Below are 23,016 nucleotides of genomic sequence, written 5' to 3' on the forward strand. Positions count from 1 at the left end.
GAATCCCAAACATTGTACAAACAAAAGAGGCAGCTTATATAAGGACATTTTAACAGTGTATAACCTTTTGCCAAAGATGTTTTTTTGCTGAATACGTATACACTGTGATTGGAATGTAATTTTTTGTTCAAAACTGGATCTCTGTGTCCATTCAACAATTCTCCTATTCTCCCTTATCCCAACCTCTGGCAACTACCATTCTACCTTGCATCTCTCTAATGTTGCCTCCTGACACTGGAAAAGAGATTGTTACAAACTAAGTGCTTTAAGCACCTTCAGCCCTCTAATCAGCCTTTCCAATGTCCTCCCAATTCTCGAAGATGGGAGCTCCGAGGAATATTGGCTTTTCCCAATCCTCCCTCTTAATTGGCTTGGATAAACATTTCTCCAGATTGGGGAATCTCTTCCAGGCCTGACACCAAAGCCACACTCAGTGCTCAACCCACTACTATAAAACAGCCCCTGCCTTGGAGTAATAAACAATTCAAATAGTGGGGATCTCTAAGGAACCTCAAGGGGGTTCCTGTCTCTGAATCTATTCCTTCTTGTTTAGGTGTTTGAGAGATACATGCCCTATTCTCCTTAGTTCCTCTATCCCTCTACCCCTACCCATTTATTAAACTAAGACTTCTTAGAGAAGTATCATGCTGGGATTTATTTCTCCCAAAAGGGAGAAATAATTCTAGAAAAATTGATAGTAGTCATCAAAGTAACCCACCAGGTGAATTAAATGATCCTTCGACATCTTTTATTTGTTTAGTTTCTAATAGAACTAGAGCAGATTCTTGGAAACACTGACCATTTGTCCCTAATTGAATCAACTACCACCTTCCTGATGGGCAAACTGATGTTGGCAAAATTCACAGTGTACCTCCCATCAAAATTCAAATAAGCCCCTCAAAACTCTTCCCAGAATTAATCAATATCCTGTAAGTACAGAAGCCCTTCAAGGCATAAAACCCATAATAGAAGATTACAAGGCTCAAGGTCTCATTACCTTTATACTAGCCCCTATAACTCTCCCATTTTTCTGGTGAGAAAACGTAAGGGCCGAGGGTGAAGGTTTGTCCAGGACCTCTGAGCAGTAAATAACACTGTCACCCCTTGACACTGTTGTTCCTAACACTCATACTTTACTAACAGCCATTCCTGCCGGAAGCAATTTTTCTTTTTTTATTGTAATTGATTTATGCAGTGCATTCTTTAGTATTCCAGGTGATGAAGCTAGCTAATACCTTTTTGCCTTCACTTAGGAACAAAAAATTTTCACCTGGACAGTAATGCCTCAGCGTTTTACTAAGAGTTCTTATTTATCACAGATTCTGAAGGCTGATCTGGATGATATAAAGTTCCCTAGAAACTTATTTACAAAATAGAAGTAGAGTCACGGATGTAGAAAACAAACTTATGGTTAACAGAGGACAAGGGTGGGGAGGGATAAATTGGGAGACTGCAACTGACATATACACACTACTATATATAAAATAGATAACTAATAAGAACCTGCTGTAGAGTACAGGGAACTCAGTACTCTGAATGGCCTATCTGGGAAAAGAATCTAAAAAAAAAAAAAGAGTAGATATATGTATAACTGATTCACTCTACTGTACACCTGAAACTAACACAACATGGTAAATCAACTATACTCCAATAACAATTTAAAAAACAAAACAAAACAGAAAAGTTCCCTAGAGGTTCTACTTTGCAATATGTGGATGATTTGCTTCTTTGCTCTCCTTCTCAAGCCTCCTCAAAGGAAGACAGTATTCACTTGCTAAAGCTTTTAGCCTTAAAGGCTTAAAGTTGCCAAAGAAAAATTGCAGTTTGCCCAAACCCAGATTCAATATTTAGCGCATCTGATATCAGAACGAGGGCTAAACCTAGATCTTGACAGACTTCATGATGTCCTAAGTTTCCCAAAACTCAAAACTTAGTGCCAACTGTGAGGTTTTCCTGGTTTGGTTGGTTATTGACGAAACTGGATTCCAAATTTCTCTTATGGCCAAATTTCTATGTTTTCCTTAACAATAACAACCCTGGCACAATTTTATGGGAAGAAGGAGACAACATAGCCTTTAAAGGCCTTAAAGGAGAGTTTGATGAACCCACCTGTCTTTGGGCATCCCAATGACCACATCTCCCTTTTTCTTTTTGTATATGAAAAGAAAGGGAATGCCCTTGGGGTGCTGACCCAAAAACATCACCCCATAGGGTATTACAGCCAGCAACTGGACCCTGTGGTACAGGGATACCCCCCTTGCCTTAGAGCTATTAAGGCCACTGCCCTCTTGGTTAAGGCCACTGAGAAAATCATTATGGGATCCGCTTTAACCATTTTTGTACCTCATGCAGTAGAAGCTCTCCTGAATTCTCATCACACTCAACATTTCTCTGCCAGCTACCTCACCTCCTGTTAAATCCTTTTGTTAGCTGCCCCTCACACCATTCTTCTACGTTGTAATACCTTATCCTGGCTACTCTTCTCCCCTCCATCATTTTCAAAGTTCCTCATGACTGCTTAATGCTGATGAACTAACTCCTGACTCCTCGTGATGATCTACAGGAAATTCCATCAGGTAATAATGCCGACTTCTCATGGTTCACTGATGGTTCTTTAAAAGGTGACAATGGCGAATACTGTGCTGGGTATGTTATTCCAACTCCTTTTAGTGCTGTTGAGGCAGCATCTTTTTCTACGGCTACTTTGACCCAACAGGCTGAATTATACACCCTTACACAGGCTTGTGCTTTAGCCAAGGATAAAATTGCCAATATTATATTGGCTTGGCCAAAAAAGTTCATTCGGTTAGTGAATACGTTGTTCAATAAAATTCTTGGTGAAAATGAAAAATGTCTTTTATTTTTACTTAAAACCAAAAGAAACTTTTTAGCCAACTCAATGCTAATTAGTAGATATGCTTTTGGAGTAGCTCATGATTTTGGAATGTTATGGAAGCAATGTGGCTTCCTTACTTCCGGTGGACATAAAATTTTAAAATGGCCCCATGTTCAGAAATGATGAATACAATACTCTTACCTCCCACTTTCAGCTATTATTAAGATTCTGGGGCATTCTAAACTTGACTCTCTGGAAGCTAAGGGAAATCACCTTGCCGATACTTCTGAAAGGAAGGCTGCCCTTAAAGGAACCAACAGTAGCCAAACCACTGTCATAGTCCAAAGGGATATTTCCCCAAATGATAATTTAGAAAAACTGGCTAGAGAATCCCAACAATTGGCCTCAGAAAAGGAAAAACAAGATTGGAAATTCAACAATTGTTGGTGTGATAAAAAAGAGAAAGCTCTGGTTTGGACCAAGTAAGAACCCAGTTTTACCCTGGAGTCTAAAATTCCCACTTCTCACCACTGTACACGCACTAAACCATTAACCTACTAAAACAATGTTGGTCTTCATGAATCAGTATTGATGGGGAAACATTAATAAGGCTGCAAAAAGTGCCTATCTCACTTGTCCCACTTTTCCAAAGTACAACCCAGGGAAGCCTGTTCATACTGTTCCCAGACATTTTAAACCGCCTAATGAACCATTAGAGATCCAGCAAATGGATTTCACACAATTTACTCCATCTAAAGGATATAAATATGTTTTAGTTATGGTCTGTATGTTTTCACACTGGACCAAAGCCTTCCCTTGCAGACAGGCTACTGCCTCTTCTGCGGATAAATTTCTTTTGGAAAAGATCATCCCTACCTGGGGAAATCCTCCTTAACTTCACAGTGATTGCCCAGGTGCTTCAAAATGTCTGTGCTGTTTGGATAGTTTTACTACACTATTACTGTTCTTACCACCCTCAATCCTCTGGTTTAGTCGAACACACTACTGGTATTAAGATTCAGTTGGCAAAATTTGTAAAGGCCCTCCAAATACCTTGGCCAAAAGCACTGCGGCTGGTCCTTCTAAATTTCAGGTCCGCCCCTTTTGGAACTCATAAACGCTTAGCCTTTGAGATAGACACAAAATGCCCAATGCACTTGGCTTCTGCTTCTTTTGACCTAACACTGATAAAAGGAGAGATACTCTAATATTGCAAAAGCCTAATTGCTTCTATTAAAAATAATGTTTTGGGAATTCCCTGGTGGTCCAGTGGTCAGGACTCCGTGCTTCCACTGGAGGGGGACCGAGTTTGATCCCTGGTCAGGGAACTAAGATCCTGCAAGCCACGCAGTGCGGCCAAAAAAAAAAAAAAAAAAAGTTTTGACAGAGCAATCTTTTCACAGTGCGCCCTTGGGAGATGAAAACTTGAAGCATCACACCTTGCAATCTGGAAATGTTGTCTTTTAAAAACGACACTTCCAGATGAACTCTCTTCAACCTTGCTGGAAAGGCCCCTATCGAGTACTGCTAACCAACCCTTGTTCTGCCAAACTCCCAAGGAATAGACTCTTAGATTCACATGAGACACCTAAAGAAAGCACCAAACCCTGACTGGACCTGCACATAATCTGGTGACCTGAAAGAAAAGATTTCCTGGAACTGAAGCAGATGACATCTGATGAAACAGTTTTCCCAAGATATCCAGAACAGGCTTGTTGGAAGTTTGTTGCTAAACCTTTGATGATGACATAATGCTTCAGGTGATCTCCAATGTCTATGATCTTGATAACATATGGACTTTAGACAAAAAGTACCTTAGAGTTTTCCCTCCTATCCCTCCTTCCTTGTTACTCAAATGTGACCTTAATAGGTTTCTAATCTGTGCACTTTCCCTCCAATGTGAGACGCTACACCCAGCAAAAGTCCTTCATGATACTGAAGGACAAAAAGCTAAAACTAGAAAACCTGACTCTTGATCAGCAATGCTTTCAGAGAAAGGTCTTGATCAAAAGGGGGAAATGTTAAAAATTAAAACACAGAAATTTGAATTAAATACAGTTGGGAGTTTGGAAGGGGGAGATCTCATGTCCTGCGACCACAGCAGAGCCCAATAGGAAGAAGGAAGACATCTCTTCTTTCCTGAAAAAGACTCAGCCAATGAAAAGCCATACTCTTTATTTACCATAGCCCTCTCACCTTCCTTTTCCTCTCTATGAAAGCATTATCCTTCCCTTGCGGGGGTGGGGTGGGGGAGGGGGAGACACCTGTGTGTGGCTCATCATGGTTGCAGACTCCAAACTGCAATTCTCTGACTGATCCCAAATAAACGCATCTTTGCTAGAGAAATATCTAGCAGTCTATTTGTTTCAGGTCAACACTGGAAACAACCTAAATGCCTATTAACAGGAAAAAGGATAAATTATGGTATAGTCGTACAATAACTTATAATACAGCAGTAAAGCTGATTGAGCAACAGCTGTACATAACAGTATGGATCAATCTTAGTAACACTGTTGACTGGAAAAAAAGATAGCAAGTCCCATTTATAGTGAGATATCCTTTTTTATAAAGTTCAGAAGTGGGTAAAATAAATTAAATAATACATTGTTTTTGCATTTATGTCTGGTAATTATCTGGTAATTCTTTGTTTTTTAAAGCAAGGCACGATACACATAACATTCAGGAGAATGATTGCCACTGGTATAGTGGGCAGGGGGACAGAATGGGGAGGAGTATAGGTAGATCTAAGGTACTAGCAGTTTTCTAGTTCTTTGGTTGGGTGGTGGGTTCATGGGTATTTATTACATTAATAAATAATAAAGAAAATGAGCTAACCATGAATCAACAATGACAGTGTGTCACAAACCAAGAATTATAAAAATACAGTTCTCCCTTTCCTCAGATTAGGCCCTTAATAATCCCATTGCCTATGCAAGGCTCTATCACTGCAATCACTGTGTTGTAATTATTTATGCATGTCTGTGTACCTCACTGAACTGACAGCTCAGAGAGGATGTGTCTTCATTATCCTTATATCACCAGCATCCACCACAGTGTCTGGTTCATATAGTTTATTGAATTAACTAATCAATACAAAACTGATTATCCAGGAATTTCAAAGTAAAAACATCTCAAAGTATTAGCTATTATTTTATTTTGAAAATAGCATTTAATAGATGGGAAGAAAAGACAGTGAATCTGAAGGAAGTACATTTGACCTAAGAAAATAAAACCTAGATTCGTGACTTTACATTTTGATCCTTTTCTCTTCCCTGAGTCTTTGTATTTTATTTTTAATACTTCATATTCTAGAAAATTCTGTTTCTACAATGGTCAGCAAAATTTCTTAAGATGTCTCCAAGCTCAAATTAGAAAGTTACATCAATCAGAAAGAGTCTATAAGCCTTATTTTTTAAAAAAGATATTAAACTGGCACATTTAGTAGTTAAAAAAACAACTAGGCCAAACTACAAAAAGACATTCTTAAATAGTACTAAAAATATAAAGTGAATAACTTTGCCTATTGTTTTCAACATGGTAAAAAAATCCTTTTATAAAACATATTTACATATAGCTAGAGTTGGAAATTCCCTGGCGGTCCAGTGCTTAGGACTCTGCGCCTCCAGTGCAGGGGGCATGTGTTCCATCCCTGGTCAAGGAACTAAGATTCCCCATGCCAGGTGGTGTAGCCAAAAAACAACAACAACGAAACATATAGCTAGAGTGGTAAAATTAATCAATACTATTGATATTATTAAAATAGCTTGTAAAAGAACAAAATATTAGGGTAGAAAAAGATGGCTTAATCAAAGATTAAATCCTTCCATCTTTAAATAAGTTGAGTTTGCAGACTTCCCTGGTGGCACAGTGGTTAAGAATCTGACTGCCAATGCAAGGGACACGGGTTCAAGCCCTGGTCCGGGAAGATCCCACATGCCGCGGAGCAACTAATCTCGTGCGCCACAGCTACTGACTGAGCCTGTGCTCTAGAGCCCACGAGCCACAACTACTGAGCCTGCGTGCCACAGCTACTGAAGCCCGCGTGCCTAGAGTCCGTGCTCCGCAACAAAGAGAAGCCACTGCAGCGAGAAGCCCGCACACCGCAAAGAAGAGCGGCCCCTGCTCGCCGCAACTAGAGAAAAGCCCACGCGCAGCAACGAAGACCCAACGCAGCCAATAAATAAATAAATAAATAAATAAAAATAAGTTGAGTTTGCATTTATTTACAAAACTTGAGATTGACTTTTTCCATTCAAAGATCAAAATATTAGGTTTTTATAAGCATACGGATGCTATTCCCAATCCCTACCTCTTCCCCTGCCCCCTGTAACAGAAGAGTTTCTGTAATAAATATTTCTCTATTTTCAGAACAGCTATAAGACTTTGGGACGAGAACCAAGTTGCTACGGTATGTGTCAAAGAAACATTCCCTAGGCAAAAGATATTAAAACAAAAGAATAAGTTAAATTCTACTTACTTATGCCTCACTGAATATGCTCATTTTAACTCTAGATACCAGTATACGAAGTTCAATTCTCTTAATTTGTACTATATATACATTTTTCTCATATTAACTTAGTGGTTTTTAGAAAGAAAACCTCATTGACTTGAGTCTTCAAATTTAGAGTTTGTGATTATTCCGAGTTAAGCTCAAATTTACCTTTAAATTATCAATTAAAAAAAGTTTGTTGGCCAAATGAATCTATGAATAGAAATTTAGAAAAGATATGTTATTTGTGTTTCTAAAAATAATACTTTTAAGTTCTTTAAAGCACTTGTTTATAGTAAAAGCCATGTTAGTGTTACTAAGTCATCTACTGTCACCAACAAGGTCTCTGGATTGGAATTTCAGTCATTTCAACACATACCTTTTACAAGTATCTGAAATAAGAGAGGTGGATGAGTTGCTAGAGAATCTTGCTGTTTCTAGTATTTTTGTGTCTGGGTGGTGGTGGGGGTGCAGATTGTATTCTTTGCCTCAAAATGTGTTAGTAAATAAAAATAAAGGATAGCAGGCCTGATGCTGCTACCTCTAAAGAGAACTTGACCTTTGTAATGTTTCCTCCATTGTTCTGCCTGTCTGAGACACTGAACCCTGATGTACCTGCTTGCCTAGACAGTCTGTACAAATAATGTGATTCATGGTGAACACCTACTTTCCTTCAGGGTCTGGAATGTAGGGGGTTGTGGTTGGGTGCAGAGGGTGCCTATATGATCAGCTCCAATAAAACTGCTGGATTTCAAGTCTTAATTAAGCAGGCTTCTCTGGGCAGAAACACTACACAAGTGTTAACTGCATTTTATCACTGGAAGAATGAGCACATTGTATGTACCACACTGGGTGGGAGAATGTTGGAAGCTTATGCTTGGATTCTTCCAGATTCCATCTGATGTGTTTTTCCCTTGTCATAATAAACTATAGCCATGATTACAAGTGACTCTTAGTTCTGTGAGTCTTTCTAGCAAGTCATCAAATGTATGGGAATGTTGTCAGACTCCTAAAAAAGTAATTCATAGCTTTTCATTTATTTCAAATTTTAGGAAGCAGAGGAAGAAGACAATAAGCCAGATTATCTAAGGAAATATGAATAAAAATTTAGTTAGCTATAGTTTTAGATAAAAAGGTGTCTTCTTTGTCAACTTTTATTTATGTATTCATGTATGTAGTATGCTGGCCTTAAAGGTGCTTACATCTTACATAGGGAAACATATACACACATATACACAATAAAGTGTTACAGGTAGCATAACAGATACATATAGAGGCACACAGAAGATATGTTCAATCCTACTTGGGATTATGCAATGTATAGCCAGGAAAAATTTTTAAAAAAGAGCAGCTTAAGATGCATGTTGAGGGGACTTCCCTGGTGGTCCAGTGGTTAAGAATCCGCCTTCCAATGCAGGGGACACGGGTTGGATCCCTGGTCGGCGAACCAAGATCCCACATGCCACGGGGCAACTAAGCCTGCATGCCACAACTAGAGAGCCTGCATGCCACAACTACTGAGGCCGCATGCTCTGGAGCCCACGCGCCACAACTAGAGAGAAGCCCATGTGCCGCAACTAAGACCCGACGCAGCCAAAAATCAATCAATAAATAAATATTAAAAAAAAAAAAGAAAGATGCATGTTGAAAGTTGAGGTGGCCAAAATGATGATGATGGTGATGGTAAAAGGAGGTCATTTCAGTTAGAGGGCACAGAGTAAGATATGGAGGCATAAGGTGTATTCAGAGACATTCCGAATATGGCTGATGTAGAGAATATGAGCAATTCTTGGCAACAGCCATAACACAGAATGCCTTCCACTTCAACGTTTTAGCTTTTCTATAACTCATTTAGAGCGACGTGGTACTTTTAGGTTGCAATCTTCACTGTAAAAGTAGAAATTGGCTTTGAGTGTTTAGGATGCAGGGCATAAATCAGAAAATCAGAAAGCCCTGAAACAAATTCCATTCTACTATTATTTAATTAGAAAGTGATAATTACCAACAGACTAATTTACAAAAAGTTACTCCAAAGATACCTTAATGTTAAAAAAGTCTATAAACACCAGCACAAAAGCAAAAGCAATTTTGAGATGTTTATATGAGAATCCTTGTGAGAATGGGATGTAACCAGGGATTTCTATGTAGCTACAATATTTTTGGCTTATTTCATCATTTCTGTATTCCCCATGAGGAACTCTACTAATTTGTTGCTATATATTATGTTTTATATTCCACTTTGTTTTAGAAACATATGATAAATAACAGACATGTGCCACTAGAATTAGGTACAAGGTCGATTTTGTCAGTAACCCAGGTTTTGGGTAAATGAATAATGGAACTGAGGTTCACTTTAAAGTTACATTTAAAAATGTACCCCCTTGTTAGTCTTCAAATTACAGAAGTGTTTGAGAGTTATGTATCACTTGACGTGTGAGATACCAAGTTACTAACCAATTTATGAGAAAACTGCTTTCTTTAAAAAAATCAGAATCTTAAACCTATGCACAGAATTAGACTCAAGTCCATTTTTTGTTACTGATCTCAAGGAAAAGGAGTATTTTTGAATAATACCAAAAAGTTGCTAATTGTTACCTCCAATCAAGTTTTAGAAAAACATAAGTTGCATTCTTCAACAAAATAGTCAAAGCAAGTAACTAATATTTAAAATACATCCTTTCAGATTATAGTTACTTTATCATATGACACACTTGAAGTGAACATCAATTATATCTGCACACAGGAAATTTCTTTTCATTCTATTCCCATGCAGTGCATGCAGCTAAATATAGTTTGTGAAAAGCAACCCGCTTTATAATACTTAGCACATAGAGTTCAGTTAAGTTCAAAGAAGTATTAACTGTTAATAGGAAAGGTGGTTAGCTGTGGAAAAAGAGGACCTGGCAAATTCATCATAAAGGAAAAGTAAAATAATGAAGGAACATACTGAATTACCTCATTATTCTATCACCTATTGTTGTTCCTCTGATATTAAATCTAGTGAAGGGAACACAATAACTAAAGTCACTCACAAAGACTTCAAAGAACCAAATATTTAAAGCATTAAGGCCACCACTTTCATCATTAATCATCTAAATCTAAAATACTTTTGTTTCCCTTTGTAACTTAGGGTATTATGTGAGAATACGTCATTCAACTAAATGTGTACGAGGAAATTAAGGAAACAGAAACACTCACTGAAGATAGATTAGAAGGAAGACATTGCACTTAATCCCTTTTATCTTTTAAAAAAGTTAGAACCTAACCCTGTTAGGTTCAGATTCATATTATCAATACCCTCCACTGGAACACACTAGCTCCCCAGGGCTGAGTTGCCCTTTGGGAACTAAATAATTAAGCCCTGAGCTGACTCATTTGTCCTAACTATAAGACTGTATAACCAGCAAGCAAAGAATAACAGAGCTTTTAACTCCCTAGGAGTTCAGTTCTTTCTCTGTGATTACTTTTCCTCTGCAATTTTAATAACGAATAAACTTGAATCACTAGAAATACTGAAAAAGTGATTATAATGATGACTAAATAGATGATAGCAAATTTACAGTATGCAAAGAATTTTGGCTTTAAAAATGAAGGCCATGTTCCATAGAGTCCAGAGTAGGTAAATGGAACCAAATTTCTATGCAAATAAATATTTTTTAAAAAAGTAACAGGCAATATAGGGTTAATATCTTTAATCTTTACATAAAAAATCTTTACAGCATCTTAATTGAGTCTATTAACTAAAAACTATTCAAGACTATGTGAGAACTTCTTCAGGAAGCTTACTTAGATACTTGTCTTTTTTTAGAGAGCAAAAAACCTCTTGGGTTTGGCAAGAGGAAGAACTATCAGCCAGGCCATCATTCCGTTTACTAGAAGATGGATTTGGCGCTGTGAAAACAGTTTACATGAAGACCATCTAAATAATAAACCTGACCACTTTCCTTTCATTCCAAGGGCACCTGTTTATGTTTCTAAATCCAATATATAAAATCACTAAGAGAAACACATACTACTTTCATTTATTGCTTTTTTAATACCATATTAGAAAGTATATGTTTGATTAATTATTTCTTTCTTCAATTTAGTTTCCATTTAATGTTCTGTGTTCCTGCTGTAGACAAAGTTAAAGGGGACCAAATGTGGTGATTCATAGATTTCACTGTTTTAAAGTTTGGTTACCTGTCAACAGAGGCATTCTACCATACACTATAGCTTGGTTTCTCTCTATAAGACTTATTTTTGCTATAAAGCAGGGATCAGCGAACTATGGCTCTTGGGGCAAATCTGGCCAGCTGCCTGTTATTGTAATGGCCCATAGGAGAATAACAGTTTTTACATTTGTAAATGGTTACATTTTTTAAATGATTATAGAAGTGCCTACATAACTGCCTCCATTTTGCCTCTTGGCCAACAAAACCTAAAATATTTATTATCTGGCTTTTTAGGAAAAAGTCTGTTGACCTCTGCTATACAGAGTCCCAGTTATATTTATACCGAGACTAGCTATAGTTAATGAGCAGAGCATTCCATTTTAAAATACCTACGTCAGTTGTTAAGGCCTTTATTTTCTAAGACATTTCCTTCTCATGCTTGTTCTCGGCTCAAAAATGAAAACCTGGGTCATATTTATTTAACCAAATTATAAGAATGCAAATCTTTATTAAAAAATCATAACTTTGTGTTGCAAAGAACTGTTTTGATATTTTCATTAAATGTGTTGAAAATGGCTTAGCTATAAAATTTTTAGGTTTCATTTAAAAAATTAAATGTGTGGCAAAAAAATTATGAGATCCACTATGTAATTCTTCATACAAATTAAAGTACAGATCTAAGTATATACTCTTTTACCATTTTCAATTTTGGAAACATCTCTAGCCTAACCAAACTAATCTTGACTGGGTTTCTTAATGACCTTTAAGACATGCATCCTTTTAGTTGGGCATTTCATCCAAGTGTGAAATGTTTCCTTAGATTCTAAGAACCAAGTGATATTTTTACAGTAGAGCTTTGAAATTCTTTGTCCCTTTGGAAATAGAAATTCTCAAAATTCATATGCCTATTTATAAGCTGGTAAATTATTCTTTTCATGTTCTGAAGAAGCAAAATTTCTTAAACTTTCTCTCTTTAGAATAAAAGTCAACATACCCATTCCTCCAAATTTAGAAGTAAGATAAATGGGCAGTTTTCTGAAGGATGAACAGCCCTTAGAAAGGTACAGAAATGAAAAGTACATTTTATATAGGCAGTTCAAGATTTAATCAAGATGGTGCTCAGGAAGTTAGGAACTATCAAAATTATTTAGAGAAAAGTCAGAAGGAAGGTTTTCCACCATTTACAAATTTTTGGTAAATAGCTAGGAAAGAATAATGCAAATTTCAAAGGAAAACTGATGTAACTGCGAAACAGTCACTATAATCACTTTAGCATTACCTCAGTATGCACAACTTTGTGTGTGTATATACACACATATATAATATTGTATTTATTTCATATATTTATTAAAACTGTTTTCCATGTTCTTATAAATGGCTTGTGTATCTGTCTTCTCTTTTCAGTAGATTAACTTTCTCAATGGGAAGAATTTTATTATTCTTCTGTTACTACTACTATGTCCTATAGAATAAAACAAAATAATATATAGGACAAACTAAGGTTAAATACCTAAACTGAGTGTACAGAATATTAAATAATATTTAGTTTAAAAAACAAAAAAAGCAGGGAAGCAAATGTAGACCCAGAGGTGGTTTCAAATCTGGACCTAACCATGAGAGCGTGAATTCAAGAGTACGTGCGTGAAGCGGGGTCACTTCCAGGTTGCTGTCCCTGATCATCTCTCCTCTAAAAGAGTCTGCTAGTCTAGTTCAGCACCTGGGTTTCTTGGGTCAGTGAAGCTATCAGATGCCAATTTTGAGGCAGATCCAAAGCTCAGGAGAATCCCTAAAACATATAAATCATCTAAGTATTATGAAAATGATAAGTAAGTGATAACACTCTATAGAAAGATACTATCATTTCTAGTCAGATAACCAAAATAAGGACAGTATGCTGCAAGACATTTTGCATTCTCTAGGACCCACTCTCCCCACAAATCCTCCTTTCTCATTCATGTTACACTACTGTGTAAAAAAAAAAAAAAATCTCCTTAGGTCTACAACATACAAAATCCCTGCTTAGCACCTCAGTTTCCTCAGCTATAAAGCAGGCTAGGTAAAAGTGTTAAATAATTAGCCTAAAAAGAAGATGCTAAATAATTATGATTTTTTGAAAGTGTCTAATATTTACCAAAAATATATGATTTCTTATTTAAACAAACAGACCTGGTAAGTGACATGGTGCATTTTACTAGAAGTTGATACTTAAATTTTATTTTCCATTATGACCGTAGTATCACTTTAAGCTATGTAAGTACAGAAAAAAACCAAGGACATATGTTTGCTTACATAATTAGAAAGCCATAAATTTACGAACTTAAAATAATTATAGGCTCTAGCTCTCCACCCGGCGTTTCAGAACCCATCAACTTGATTTTCAAATTGTGCTATGCTTGCCAACCTTATCTGCATACATCAAGCGGTAATAATATTGTAAGGGACTCCCTCTGGGTATGGAAAGAAATGAAACTAAGTTTTACTTGTCTAAAATATATACTAAGAATTTGAAGACTAATGTGTGGCAGGTAAACAGAAGATGTTTGATTAGTCTCTAAATACAAATATAAGCAAAGATTACTTCCTCTACATTTAAAAACAGGGTCATTGCAAAGTAAACACGTTGACCGAATATGACTAAAGGAAGATACATATCTATCTTCATAGTTAAGAAAAGGCAGTTTCACTGAACTGCAAGCTACAATGTTCAGGAATTTTGCTTGTCCTCTTTTAGTCTTTATCCCTGTAGCCATTCTTATTGTAATTGCTTTTTAAAGTCTAAGTAGCTACACAGAATATCTTGGTTGTTTAATACACCTGTCATTTATTCAGTGCTTTCAATTTGAGACAAGTCCTTGGACTGATTGATTTTTTTCTAAATTTTGACAACAATTCTAGACAATCATAACCCCATTTTATAGATAAGGAAACTGAACCTTAAAGAGACATTAAGTAATTTGAATGATGAAGCAGCTAGTAAATGGTAAAACCAGAATATAAGTCATTATGCTCTTAATCATTATATAACATTGCCATTCTTTAATGGGAAATTAATCTTTTCACTTGAAAGAAATGTCAGAATATTTTATAAATAGCAGAACACTGAGCATAAAAATATGTAATATGGGTTCTTCATGCTTGTGTAAGCTAGGATTTTAAAGATAAAATTTTATTCTCTGGAAGAAGACAGAGCTTACAATGAGATATGATGGCACTGATTATAGAAATAGTTTTAGAAAAGTATGGAATGCAATATACTTTAAAAGATTTACTTTATCTACTAAAAAAATAAAATATATCCTTATGAACATATAATATGAAAAATGGAAAAAGTATATGAACATATTAGCAATTTAATTCTTTACTGTAGTTATATTTGTTACTTGGTGTGATTTTTCATTTTTGAAATTGAGTTACTAAGTTTAGTAGAAGTCAGAGAAAACATACTGTTCTCAAAAAGAGAACTTTATCACACTACCTTAATCCAGGGTCAAGAGAAAAGCAGAAAAACTGAACATTAAAAAAACCCAAAAACTGATAAAGGCCAGGGTGTCTACAGGGCAATCTGACAACTAAATATAACCCTAACTTCATAAATAACCTGTTGGTCATTCTCAACATTCCTTTCTCTTGATCTGTAAATTGAGAACCAAGCCTTAGTGCTGAAGATACAGAGCAATGAGACATTTTATTCTCCTCTGAATGCACAGTTTGCTCAAAGAATGTAATATATGAAATCATTTATAATTTAGAAAATTCTGTGAGTTTATATGACTGAGACACCCTTAGAGGAAGTAACTGTCAAAAATGGAGAAACTCCTTTATGTGACTTCAAACAAAGGCTTGTGAATTACACTCTTTATAGTTCATGTTAATTAAAACTTTACCAACCTATCACCAGGTCCTGCTCGATACCTCGCACCTGGGATCAGCACTGGGTCGTCATCACTGTCATCTGTGTCCTGGAGAGCAGAGTCCCTGGCCAATGTTTCCTCGTGAGCCAAAGGCCCAATGGCTTCTGGTTGTGACGGAGGTTCGGGATTGCTGGTACTCTGACTGGCGGCACTTTCAGTGCTAGTTTGATCTGAAGTTCCTGGTTCCTTGCCTTTTTCAGACAAAGTGGATTCTTCTGGAACCCCACAAGGGCTATCAAGATTGAAGTCATTCCTTTCTCCTGAACTGGAATCCAATGGCTCAAAAGTAAACTTATCTGATTGTGCTGTCAGAAAATAAGTAGTAACAATTGGTCATGTTGGCAACACTAATTATTTAATCTAACTTCGGAGCTGACACAGACAATTTCTAATATAAAGTCTAATCCCTCTATATGAAGGACAAAATTCCACAACACATCTATTTGGAAATGGTCTCTAACTCTGGAGAGACTAATACAGATTAAGGCTTCTTATTTTCCTATATGAAGGAATTATCTAAAAAGAACAAGACAACTCACCTATATCTATACTGTTCTGAACTGTGCTTTCTGCAGACGTACCTTCCTGAAGTGTTGTCACATCCTCTGATGATTCTTCAGGAGCTTCTGGGAATTAAACCAAATTATCATTAAATCCTAATTTTTTTTTTTAGAAAAATAAACACCAATTTAATACTCCAGCTTTCCTATATATAAGTAGTTCTTAACCCTTTTTGGGTCGTAGAAACTTTTGACACTCAGATAAAACCTCGCCCTGCCAGTGTAATGCAAACACTATGTTTATGTACCCACAAAACTGTAAAACGCTATCAGGAAGAGATGTGCAATTCTGCCCACTGCCTCTTCCTAAAGCCTATGTGTGGACCTTTATGAACTCTATGTGAAGAATCTCTGCTTTAGATTATCCCTCACAACTGACATTCCTCAATCTTGCTTTTTTTTCCTCTAAACTTCAGAGAATCTAAACTTAAAACTGAGTATTTTTCTGCCCTTTTGTCATGCATTTGGTCTAATTTGAACTATCATGAACAAACAGTAAAGTTAGCCCCACCATAAATTCTGTTTGGCCATTGAAAATACTTGTTTCTGGATTTAATTCCAAGACCCATGAAGGATCAGTCTTTTTTGTTCCTAATTGGACATTTGCTTACCAGACAGTCATCTTATACGTATTTTATTCTTGTTAACTCTGTTATACTGAGGTATGTGTTCATTTAGTGAAAAACAATTCATTTATTCCTTCATTTATCAAGTATGTACTGAAAATCTACTCTGTTCTAGGCTATACTAACCTCTAAATTTCATTTGATGATCACATAAAAATATTCTAGGGAAGGGTTCTAAAAACATACTCTAAATGGCACTTCTTGTATGAAACAGGATTTACTCATAACCTGTTTAAATTTTATCCCTTTTTTCCCTCCATAAACCACCTATACTCTTTGAAAAAATCAAGATAGGTACTCTGTATTTCACTGCTAGGTATAAAAATGGTAAAGATAATTCAAACCAACATTTATATCTAACATACTATCAGTACGATGACCATCTATCTTGGCCACTGTGTCCACAGAGGGGAACTGTGCTTTACTGTGATGCCCCATCTTAAATGCTTAAGGTCCTTACCTTTTGCATTTGTTATTTGTTTATCAACAGCAGTAACTGGACTATTACGGCAAAAGTAATTGATTAAAAACAAGAAACAAAACTGTAGCACTGAGGTATCAGAAAAATAGGTAAACATCCAACACTGGGTTTTGTCATGCCAAAAACAAAATTAACACCTTACTTGCTTCATTCTCTCCTTCTAATGGTTGCGTGGAGCTCTGTGGGACCAAGGATTCCTCCTGATCCTCAGATTTGCAGTGGCTCCCATTTCCTCTAGAACTTGAGGCAGTACTGCTCCTACCATCAAGACAAGATAAGTGATCCCACCAAGAAGTTAATAAACATGAACTTTTAGGATAATTTTTATATTTTACAACTAGAGAAGCTGGTCAAAAAACTTGACTACAAATAAAATACAGGACTTATTATTTTAATAGTACTTGAAAAACATCACTTTAAAAAGTCTAAGTGATTATTCTAATCCACTTTAATATTTAAAAAGAGATTTAAAAATATGAAAGGACCGCTTCTTCACTGGTTTGATGCTTCTACAACCTGATATATATTTTTACAAGTCTCTCTATTGAATTTTAACTTAATTATATAATCTCTCTTCTTGTTCTCACTACAGATGGTTCACCACATTCAAATTCTTAATGATTTTACAGACTGTGATCATAGGCCCTTTTAGACTTTGTTGTTCTAGGCTACTTTTAAATTAATACTTGAAAAGAGGCCTGGAAATTTCTTTGGTCTTTGAACTGCCCTCTGGACCACTGGACCACTGCCAGTTCTAGATTGTTGTTCAAATATGGCAAGTGATTGAGCACCATGGTTTTGTACAAGGATAATGTTTTCTGTTTTAGTTTTAATACCTACCTGATGATGATCCTAATTCTGTTAGAATTTTTAGCTAGAGCAGAATACCAGACCAATTTAAATAAATAATTTTCAATGAACATTCTGTGACAAATCATGACATATGTGTAAGAAGGGGATTGAGTGGGAAGGAAAATAGAGGAAAATGTATAACAATCTGACTAAGATTAAAATTAAATTCACAGAAATGCAACAATTTCTTAAATTTAGTATAGATGTGAACAAGAAAAAGAAACTGAACAGCTACAGTAACTTAAAAAACGTTAATTATAGACAAACAGCAGTGACTCAATAAACAATGCAAATTATCATGGAACTTTTGTCAAAATTTTATAAAAACCTTTTTAGGCTAATTGCACAAGTCAATTTGATTTTTTTAAAAGGGCATCCATATATAATATAGTTTTAAGAAAAATATATATCTACATGGGTATATGAGCAGAGAAAAATGTCAGAAAGGATATTCACCAATGTTAAATGTCATCTCAGTAGGATTACTGTAAGTGATTTTTTTTCAATTTCTCTCTAGATTCTGATTTTTTTGCAATGAACATGTATTTCTTTTTAGCCAGAAAGAAATGCATAGCAATTTTGGTAAAGAGAAGCCAATGTGATATACAAATCTTTTTTTTTTTCCATTGAGAAAGCTATGATACAGGCTTAAATAAAATGCTCAGTGTAGAATAGTTATGATAATTAAAACATTATGGCATTGATGTAGGAATACAGAGCCATTAGTGGAAAAGACAAAGTAATCAAGTAAATACATTTAGCATGTGTTAATATGGCATTTTAAATCACAGATAAATGACTAGATTGCTCAATAAATGGTACTGGGACAAAGGAAAAGCCATGTAGAAAAATTGAGCTATAAGCTCTACATCATACTTTATGGTAAAATAAATTGTAAAAGGATTAAACATATTTTTGATATAAAATCACAGAACTATAAGAGGAAAACAAGAAGAAACTTTTCCCCTAATCCTGGGAAGGACAAGGAGTATTAGCTCACAGGCTGAAACCATAAAGTGAAACTACCATAAGTAAACTGAAAGACAAACAACAAACTGGGAAAAATATCTGCAACAAATGAAAGACAAATGATATTATCCTCACTTAATTCTATAATATATAGCTCTCATAAATCAATAAGAAAAAGATAAACACCACAGTAAAAAACTGGGTAAAGGATCTGAAAGGCAATTTATTAAAGATGACAATTGTAGCTAACAATTATTTAAAGCCTATCACGTGCTAGTCAACGTGCTAAGTGCTATGTACTTTTTTTGCATGTTCTCATTAAATCTTCCCAACAAAGTCTGAAGTAGGTTCTATTAAATATGCCCTTTTTCAGATGAGAAAACTGATATTTAGAGAGGTTCAACAGCTAGTCAGGTTCAGAGCCCAAGCTCTTGGTCAGTGTGCTCTATTGCCTTATCTGGATCAAAGAAACTAAAATAAAAGCAAGACACCGTGCTGGCATAGATGAAAAAGACTGCATACTCTTTTGAAATTTTTTTTTTTACAATGAATACAGAATACTTTCATAATCAGAAAAAAGTTAATTACCTTTTTGACAAAGAAATAAGAGAATATAATTCATGGTCAGTTTTTAAAGAAGGAAAAGTAGCATTCAAAAGAAGAGTGGGACTAACGATGTTTGGTTAAAAAACGTTCAGATGAGATTGTTTGTAAGATATCAGTCCCTTCTGTACAGAAACATGAGAATAGAAAAGACTTAAGAATAACTCAATCTTCTGTGATCTTAAATCATGTACTAAGAAAAAGGGCCATAGATATCATTATTTTTAAAAGTTGAGGTCAAACACTAGAGTTCATAAAGAAATTCTATTAACTGTACCTTCAAATACATATCTAGAATCCAATCTCTTCTTACTACCTCCACTGCTCCTATCCTGGTCCAAGACACCACTACCTCTCACCTTGCTTACTGCCAAAGCCTTTTAACTGGTCTCCCAGCTTCTACCTAAGGCCTATTCTCTACACAGCAACCAGAGATATCCTTTATCCTTTTAAAGACCCTTCTCACTTACCTGGCTGACCTTATCTGCTACTACTCTCTCCTCTGGTCACTCTACTCCAGCTACATTGGGTTTTTTTTAAAGATCCTTGAACATACCAAGACTGCTCCTGCTTCAGAGCCATTGTACTGGCTTTTTCTCTGCCTAGAATGCTCTTCCCCCAGATATATGCATGGCTCACTCCTTCTTACCCTTCAAATTGTCCAAATGTCATCTTCTCAATGATGCCTACCCTTTCCCTAGGTCTCCCAAACATCTTTACCTGTCTTATTTTCTTTCACAGCACTTAATACCATCTAACATACTATACAATTCACTTATTATGTTTATTGTCTGCCTCCCATACCTAGAATATAAGCTCCAATAGGGCAGAGATTTTTTTGTCTATTTTTTTCACTGATGCATTCCCAGTGTCTAGAACAGTCTTTGGAATGTAGAAAGGTATTCAATAATATGCAAAAATCTTATTTAATCAAAGAGTTTAATATTTAAAAACACACAGAAACACAAATGGAAACCAGTGAATTGGAATAAATAAATATCATATATCAACATATAATTAATTATATATTAATAAACAATATATAACTATATTATATATTATTTATAAGCAATATTATATATTATACTAACATAATATATAATAATATACAATTAAATATGTTAATATAATAATATATTAATTATATAGGATAATTAATATATTGGTTATTAAATGATTAATATAATCACCCTGTATTAATCACATATAATTATATTAATATATAATTAATTATATATTAAGAAAGATTGTATTATCTATATATTAATTTATATAATAATAGTAATAAATTCAAATACAAAATTTTGGGTGCTGTCTCTCTCACACAAAAGGCAATGAGACAGTGGCAAAGAATTTAAGAAGCTCACATAACTAGATTTTATTTTTAATGTAAGATCTAACTAGATTAAATAAGCAATAAATATAATCAGAAATGTCATTAAAAAGAATCTATACAACTATTAAATAAAGTTCAAACTCACCAGTAATAAATTAAATAAAAATTATTTAAAAATCAAATATATGTTACAAATAAATGAATATATTGATATTGAACATTGGCCTGGAGACAGCAAAACATGTACTTTCATATGCTGCTGGGAGAAATGTAATAACAGATTATCCTTTTGAAAATAATTTTGTAATATCTTTCAATCTAGATATAGTTTATTTCTGGAAAAATATCCCAAATCAATAACGTTAAAGGTAGGAAAAAGCTTGTAAACAAAGATATTCATTATAGTTTTATTTGCTAAAAATAAACAAATAAATTCACTGCCTAATTAAAGGGAAATGGTTAAGTAAAACTATGGTACATCCACTAGATGGAATCTATTATACAGCTGATAAAATAATACTTAATGAAAACTAAGTAGTATTGCGGGAATATTTACTATAAAGTTAACTCAAATAAATGTAGGGGAGAACTGAATATATTAGGTATGATTAAAATCATGTTTTAAAACTCAAACCAAAAATATATATGTATATATACACATACACATACCTTTTACATAGGACCAAGACTGCAAAAAGCTCCAAAATGTTAGGTTTATTAATTTTTGCACTAGTGGTCTATTGGTGATTGATTATTTTTATCTTTTGCATTTTCTATCAGAAGAAATATCCCAGGACCAGCAATATTAGTATCACCTGGGAAGTTTTTAGAAATGCAAATTCTCTGACTCCATCTCAAACTCTGAGAGTGGGGTCTAGTAATTGTTTTAACAAGCTCTCCAAGTGATCCTGAAGCACATTGAAGTCTGAGAACCAATGTATTATCGCAAAACAAAGATGACGAAGTGCTAAAAATAATATCTAATACAATCCTACAAAATGGCTAAGAACATCTTCACAAAAATATTAACTTACCATTCATCTGTAAAGTTCAGTTTTATTGTGCTTGTAGTTGTTCCTTCTGTGCTGTAGTGCAAACTTAAAACTGGTTCACCTGTCCCTGGTTTGGGGCTCAGCTTTTCATTATTGTTATCTGAAAATTGTGTTTAAAACATTTGAAAAAATTCTCTGAAACCAATAAAAAGATGACATTTCCTAAAATTTATAAAACTTAAATTAGGTTGTCCTTGTCATAACTCTTTCTCACATCTGTTATGGTTCTCACTTAAAGTTCAAAGCAAGTGTTATAGAAACACTCTATATTTCAAAAGTGGCATTGCATCATTTTCTAGCTTTGTGTACATGACTCCCTTTGATTCAGATGAAAATCACACACATTTGAGAACCATGTTTAGTTTTTAGGGAATCAAAGAATATTAACATGCAATGACATACTTTATAAACTTGGTACTTTTATTTAATGGAACGCTCAGGATCTTTTTCTTCAGTTGCTAGAGCATCAAGAATAACTATCATTGGCTCCTTCAGAAACACTGAGAAGTAAGATGCAAGGGCTCCAAAAGAAGTTGTTTAGTAAAAACTTTGCTGCAATTAAATGCTATCAAATTCTTTCTGTTCTTTCAAATTCATAGACTTATAATCTAGGGAGGGATTACAGCCTGTACACTATTGGGAAGGAGGCGGGAGAAGAAAATTTATTGTGCTCTGTTATTTTCTAAAACTCTATAAGATCGTACGTTTTGGTATAATTCCATCCTCTTCTCCTGACTAATCTTGCAAGAAATTTGTTTTCTAAATTATGGAAAGGCAATTCCACCTGAAGAGTCTATAGGTGATAATCATAATATACATCCATCTCAACATATAAAATCTTTGTAAAATGGTAAATAAGAATCAAGAAATGCTACAGAAATGGATACAAACCACTTTGAAGTCACCTCTCCCCTCCCCCCCAAAAGGAGTACATGGATATTCAAAGACAAATTTGAATAGGGCTTTAAATTTTTTTTCTTTTTATGATGAATAACAGCTTGGGGGAACATTAAAATGCATAAGGAATAAAAACTGCTGTATAATCAAACATGTAACATTTCTGCCAGTCGCTTGCAGAAAGGAAACTCTTCTGTGTCATAATTGTTTTCTCGATACAATTTCAAGGACTTGATATAACAGTACTAAA

At 35.0% G+C, this 23,016-nt stretch overlaps 1 protein-coding gene across 10 annotated transcripts in view; it reads right to left on the reverse strand.

Moving 5' to 3' along the window:
* DCAF6 (DDB1 and CUL4 associated factor 6) overlaps positions 1 to 23,016 on the reverse strand; it is a 166,614-nt gene that overhangs the window by 27,203 nt on the left and 116,395 nt on the right. For 3 of the 10 annotated variants that reach the window (XM_082437410.1, XM_082437416.1, XM_082437414.1), the window contains 5 exons: positions 21,852 to 21,969; positions 17,200 to 17,315; positions 15,930 to 16,016; positions 15,368 to 15,695; positions 10,281 to 10,322 (listed from right to left, as the gene is read on the reverse strand). In XM_082437410.1, the coding sequence (XP_082293536.1) occupies positions 10,281 to 10,322; positions 15,368 to 15,695; positions 15,930 to 16,016; positions 17,200 to 17,315; positions 21,852 to 21,969 (691 nt within the window). The remainder of the gene's footprint in view (positions 1 to 10,280; positions 10,323 to 15,367; positions 15,696 to 15,929; positions 16,017 to 17,199; positions 17,316 to 21,851; positions 21,970 to 23,016) is intronic. The other 7 variants (XM_082437418.1, XM_082437415.1, XM_082437412.1 and 4 more) reach the window with 3 other exon arrangements.

This window comes from Balaenoptera physalus (genome assembly GCF_965194825.1).
Source record: "Balaenoptera physalus genome assembly, chromosome: 1".
NCBI classification, from domain to species: Eukaryota; Metazoa; Chordata; class Mammalia; order Artiodactyla; family Balaenopteridae; genus Balaenoptera; species Balaenoptera physalus.